The sequence below is a fragment of the Diuraphis noxia genome, unplaced genomic scaffold, assembly GCF_037042655.1.
Source record: "Diuraphis noxia isolate RWA-SAM2 unplaced genomic scaffold, SU_Dnox_SAM2 contig0001, whole genome shotgun sequence".
Taxonomy (NCBI): Eukaryota; Metazoa; Arthropoda; class Insecta; order Hemiptera; family Aphididae; genus Diuraphis; species Diuraphis noxia.
In genome coordinates, this window is record NW_028301711.1 from 10,495,387 (window position 1) to 10,501,386 (window position 6,000).

The 6,000-nt window shown below is 34.5% G+C and overlaps 2 protein-coding genes across 2 annotated transcripts; both read left to right on the plus strand.

Moving 5' to 3' along the window:
* Positions 1-391: 391 nt before the first annotated feature.
* LOC149059587 (uncharacterized) lies at positions 392-1,135 on the plus strand. The gene has a single exon (XM_089225001.1). The coding sequence runs from the start codon at positions 392-394 to the stop codon at positions 1,133-1,135; it is 744 nt and encodes a 247-aa protein (XP_089081127.1).
* A 442-nt stretch (positions 1,136-1,577) lies between these two features.
* LOC107171624 (uncharacterized) lies at positions 1,578-3,318 on the plus strand. Its single transcript, XM_089225009.1, has 2 exons — positions 1,578-2,994; positions 3,245-3,318. Exons 1-2 carry the CDS (start codon positions 1,578-1,580, stop codon positions 3,316-3,318), a joined length of 1,491 nt encoding a protein of 496 aa, XP_089081135.1.
* Positions 3,319-6,000: the final 2,682 nt, after the last annotated feature.

The following is a 6,000-nucleotide window of genomic DNA, read 5'->3' on the forward strand; positions in this document are numbered from 1 at the left end:
TGTAAGGTAAGAGAGTCAATTTTCTAGTATTTTAAAATACGTTTGTAAAATTTCCAAAGTTCCCTTCTTAACTTATACAGCGTGTGTAATCGGTCGCGTTATATACAGTATCACAGCCTAAGCCTGAAATAAATGCGATAAATTAGATTCGAAGCGTTTCAATATTAGTCCGCCGTATAGAATAAACCCTTAAAACGTTCGAAAGCGTATGAATAAATGCTTATCAGTAGACTTCGACCGCTGTAATTTTATTGCGAAGAAGTAAATAGACTGCAAATTAATCACAATTTCGTTATATCGTGTTGTAGCCTATTTCTCTTACCCTTCGACACATCGTAAATTATCAATTGTCGACTATTGCGTATTTATTATATTAATTTATAACGGCAAAATGGGAAGCAATCTAATATCAAGGCGAGGACAACTCAAAGGTAATCTAACGCGTTTTTGGAATTATGTGTCTGCTACGGACAATGATCCTAAACAAATCAGTATGCGAAGATCGAAGATTGAAGATGTGTGGGAGGAATTTCACCAGGTACAGTCAGAGATTCGAGCTGACGAAGATGCAGGCGAACATGAAGGATATCAATTAGAATTTGAAGAATTATATTTTAAGGCCATGGCTATTGTGGAAGAGAGACTTCAACAGTTAGAAGCGAAAGAAAGTTCGTCAATCGATACACAGGTAGAAAAAGAAAAAATCAATGTGAGAGAGACGAGCAACGCCGTACCGCTGATGAAACTAGCAGCATTAAACGTACCAGTATTCTTAGGTGTATATACCGAATGGGCTTCCTTCTATGATATGTACACTGCATTGATTCACAATAATAATAGTTTAACAACGATACAAAAGTTCTTTTATCTACGTTCTTTGGTATCTGGTGACGCGGCGAGCTGCGTCAAAAACCTAAAGACCACCGCTAATAACTATGAACACGCGTGGAACAGTTTGGTTACGAAGTACAATAATACAAAATTATTAGTACAAACGCACGTAAAAGGTATTTGTGATTTACCTACAGTGAAAGCGAGTTCATCCACTAGTTTACGACAATTTGCGGACAGTTTACGCGGTCAGATATCGGCTTTAAGAACATTGAAACAACGTCCTTCAGAGTGGGGGCCGTAATTAACACATATTATATGTATCAAATTAGATGCGGTTACTATTAGCGAATGGTAGACAAAATGTGCGAGGGATGAAATTAAAGAAGTCGACGAATTACTCGAATTTTTAGAAGCCCGTTTTCACGTGTTAGAAGCAGTCGAGTCGTCTAAAAAATTTTCCAATATTTCTAAATATAGTACTGAAATTAATTATACTGGTCGAAAAGTCCAATACTCAAAAAACAACACATCATCTGCTTCGTTTGTAAATACTTCAGAATTAAAATGTTATGTATGTCAACTATCGCACACTATTTACAAATGTCCAAAGCTTATCGCGCTATCACCAATCGACCGAATCAAAAAGGTAAATGACCTCAATTTGTGCAATATATGTCTACGGCGTCACGACAAAAAAAAGTTTCGCGCGATATTGTCTAAAATGTGCTAAGTCACATAATACCATGTTACATGTAAACAATTATAAACACCAACAAAGTTCAACGTCCGAAACATCGACGGCAAGCAGTAAAGCTGCGGAAGAAACGGCCGTATCAAACACGGTGACCGCCCATGCATTTGCGTTAGATGAACAAGTATTGCTAGCTACAGTAGTAGCTCTAGCTTTGAGTCCCTACACGAGAACAGCAACAGTTCGAGCTCTGTTAGACTCCGGGTCACAGAAAAACTTTATCACAGAAGAGATGGTGCAGACACTGCGTTTAAAAAAAAATAAAGTCAAGCACGTGATTAGCGGTATCGGGGAAATAGTACAACATGCGTCGTCGGCAGTATGGCTAAAAATAAAATCTCGCGTAAGTGATTACTCGGTGTATTTACCGATGATAGTGGTACCAAAGATTACGGGTCAATTACCTCCACGAAATATAAAAACCATATACAATATTCCCGATAATATTAAATTGGCCGATCCACATTTTAATACGCCCCAAAAAATTGACATATTATTGGGTGCAACACATTTTTATGAATTTTTATGCGACGGACAAACACGTCCTTCGACTAACGGACCGTTGTTCCAAGAAACAGTAATTGGATGGGTAGCTGCTGGACCAATATCGGAAAATAAGTTATCAAAAATATCGACGTCGAACGCATTTTTTAGCACGACCGAAAGTGAGCCTACACTAGAGAACGTATTACAGCAATTTTGGTTGATAGAAGACGTAAGCGACACACAACCTTATACAATCGAGGAACGTACGTGTCAAAAATATTTTAAAAATACCGTTATTAGAAATGACGAAGGACGTTTTGTCGTACACTTGCCGTTTCGAGACAACGCAACAAAACTGGGAAAATCGTACGAAATTGCTAAACGCCGTTTTTTAGCAATAGAACGTAAATTCCAGAAAGATAAAAAATTAAAGGAAGAATATTTTTCTTTTATGAAAGAGTATGAGTCATTAAACCATATGAGCAGATTGGATGATAATGAGCAATCCGAAAACGCAGATCAAATATGCTATTTGCCGCACCATGCCGTAAGGAAGGACTGTAGCACGTCTACAAAACTGCGAGTAGTGTTCGACGAGTCTTGTAAAACAGAAAATGGTATTAGTCTTAATAATGTGTTATTAAAGGGCGCCGTTATCCAAGACGAGTTATTATACATTATTTCGCGATTTCGGACTCATATCTATGTCTTAACGGCCGATATAGTTAAGATGTATCGGCAAATATTAATGACCAATAAACATCGCGATTATCAAAGGATATTATGGCGCACCGATTCTAGAGCCACATTGTTGGACCCAAGGTGCAAAAAAGTTGCATTTGGGGTGGAACAGAACGCTAATGAAACAGAGTTATTTTTGATTGCTGAAACATCTGCTTTAATTAGAAATATATCAAACACTGGTAAATAATAAATTTAAATTATTTGTAATAAAATCCATAAGATAAAATTATCTAACTCACATTATTTTAGTTACATATTATGAAAAAATAAATAGCTTATAAAATGGAAATACATACCAAATGTGTTTCATCATTAATAACTTTCAATAAAAATATTATTAGTCTAAAATGTGATTAAATCTTTTTGTAGAAAAATTGCATTTTAAAAATAGACACTCATATAAAATAATCATATTATACTTATTTACAGAACAAACTGAACAACACGAAGTGGATCAAACTGGAGAAGTCGATAATGTGTGGAATTTTTGCAATCAAGAGTGACTAATGTTCAGTCACAATCAACAACAACAAGTAGTGCTACATCTTTAATGAGGCAGTACATAAGTATGCCTCATCAAGGTTTGAAGAGTAATGTGACTATGTTTTGGAATGAACACAAGGTCGTATTAGTGCTACTGAGTGACATTGCGCTTAAGTATTCAATTGTTCCTGCAACCTCAGTGTCAGCAGAACGCATTTTTTCCAAAGCAGGGCAAATACTAAGCGCTAGGCGCAATAGATTATTGCCTAAAAATGTAGACTTGTTAATTTTTTTGAAATAAAAACATGACGTAGGTTTTATCTTTAATTTGTTAAAATTTGTTAACTAATGGAAGTGATTAGTTAAATTAAAGGGTTAATTTAAAGGGTTAAATTAAAAATTTAATTTAATTTAAAAATTAAAGGGTTAAAAAGGTATAAAAAGAATATAATTCATAATAAAAATTCAAAGAAATATATAATTTTGTTATAGTTTAAAGTTGAAATATATTTATTTTTCTATTTTGCAGAAACAATATTCAACTGGTTTGAAGATTCAACACATTTTACCTCTGGAAGGTCATAATATGAGGTTAGATCTTTGGTTATAATATTAATGTAAAAAAATGTCTGGAACAAGATTTTAAGTATTTATCCAGGCCCATACATTTGCAGTTTTTAGCTATTTTATACATATTTATAGCTAAGATAAGGTAAGTATAAAATATGGGGTGGACAATAACAGCCTGCTTGCTGCACCCACTGCATACAAGTATTTCAACATGTACCAACTAAACCTAGTCCTGGTCTCTGGACGGATATTTTTAATTGCTGTAGCATATTGGAATCCTTTGAAATTTTGATTGCATGTCAAATAAGAATTAAAAAAAATAAATAAAGTTTAAAAAAAATAAATATTTAGTTTATTTTCTTTAGTTAAAGCTCTAGCCAACTGGTTTGGATTAAATGTGTACTTTTTAGTGATGTAAAAACGATAAAGTTAAAATGTTATTTTTTTAGTATATTAACTGTCTATTAGTAGACAGTACACAGCGAGCGACAGTGTATTTACACTATTCAATCACTAAGTTACCTAAAATATTATATATAACTACCCTTATTGTAATTCTCTTCTCATAAGTCATAATACGATTCTATACAAATTGTATTAGGCGTAACTAGGTGATACTTTGTGGGCTCAGCCCCCCCCCCCCCCCCAAGAAAAAATATGTTACCTTGGTTGACATGGGGCTATAGACAATGTTGAATGTAAACAACACACCCTATAGTATGTAGATTATAAGTAAAATTATTCACACTGTAGTACAGCAGACGCTGAATAGGCATTTTGTATTACTAGCATCATATTCGTTCTATGTAGTAGCCTGTAGGACGATTAGTCGTTGTTTTATATTACGCCTCAGAGCACTATAGTTATTCGTATCAATTATACATATTATTATTATATTATTACATATATCCGATCTTATTATTATTTACCTTTAGCTTCTGTGTATCTGGTGTACTTCAACAGGTTATGGGCCCAGTATAGTAAGGTAATTATAATAAAGTCGTGTATGTTTGATACAATAATTATTGATTTACGAATCGCGTGTTTGTGTACAGACAGTGTACAGCAATAATAATTCGCGAAGTATAGTGCAGTGCAGTGTTAGTGCATCGATCGTGTGAAGCGCAGCAATTGTGTTTGTTATTATTACATGTATAGTGTACAGACATTGTACAGATAATTTGTTATTATGGAAAACGAATCTATAAAAATTAATAAACTAACCGGTAATGACAATTGGGAAACATGGAAATTCCAAATAAAAGTCATGATGACTGCAGCCGATATATTTGATGTTGTGACCGGAAAATCGAAAAAACCTGCTCTTACAAAATCAAGTTCAGAAACTGAAGAAGATGCAAGAAAAAGGTATGGTGTAGATTATTCAGTATATAAAAAAGCGGACAACAAGGCTCAAAAGTATATAGTCACGTCAGTGGATGAACAACCACTGCAGTACATAATGAATTGTGACACGGCTAAGGAAATGTGGGACAAGTTGCTTAGTGTATATGAACAAAAGTCGGACTCGAGTGTAACGTTGATTCAACAAAAGTTCTACAGCTATGTTAAAGATCCAGATGACAATATGGCGATTCATATTTCGAAATTGGAGAGTCTTAGTAGAAAATTAAAGCAGTTAGGTGAACCAATATCCGACTCAATGCTTATGACCAAGATACTAATGACTTTGCCAGAAAATTATAAACATTTCTACAGTGCGTGGGATTCGATACCAAATGTGGACAAAACATTGTCTAATTTGTCATCTAGGCTCATGGTAGAGGAAACAAGACAAACTCAAAGTTATGATGCTGAGAGATATACTGCAAGTAGTAGTGCATTTTCGGCAAAGAAATCATTTGGAACAAATAAAGAAAAACGTACGAAAATTGGCAATTCTGAAAATCAATGGAACAATGATAAAAAACCAGGCAAGTGTAATCATTGTAAAAAACCAGGGCATTGGAGACGTGAATGCCGGATTTTCTTAAAAGAACAAAAAGAAAGAAATAAGAGCAACTCAGGAAATGCGTTGGTTGGTGTACAATCAAAGGACATCAAAATCAGTGAGTCAGAAAAATGGTATGTGGATTCAGGTGCTAGCGATCACATGACTAGCAGAAGAGAAT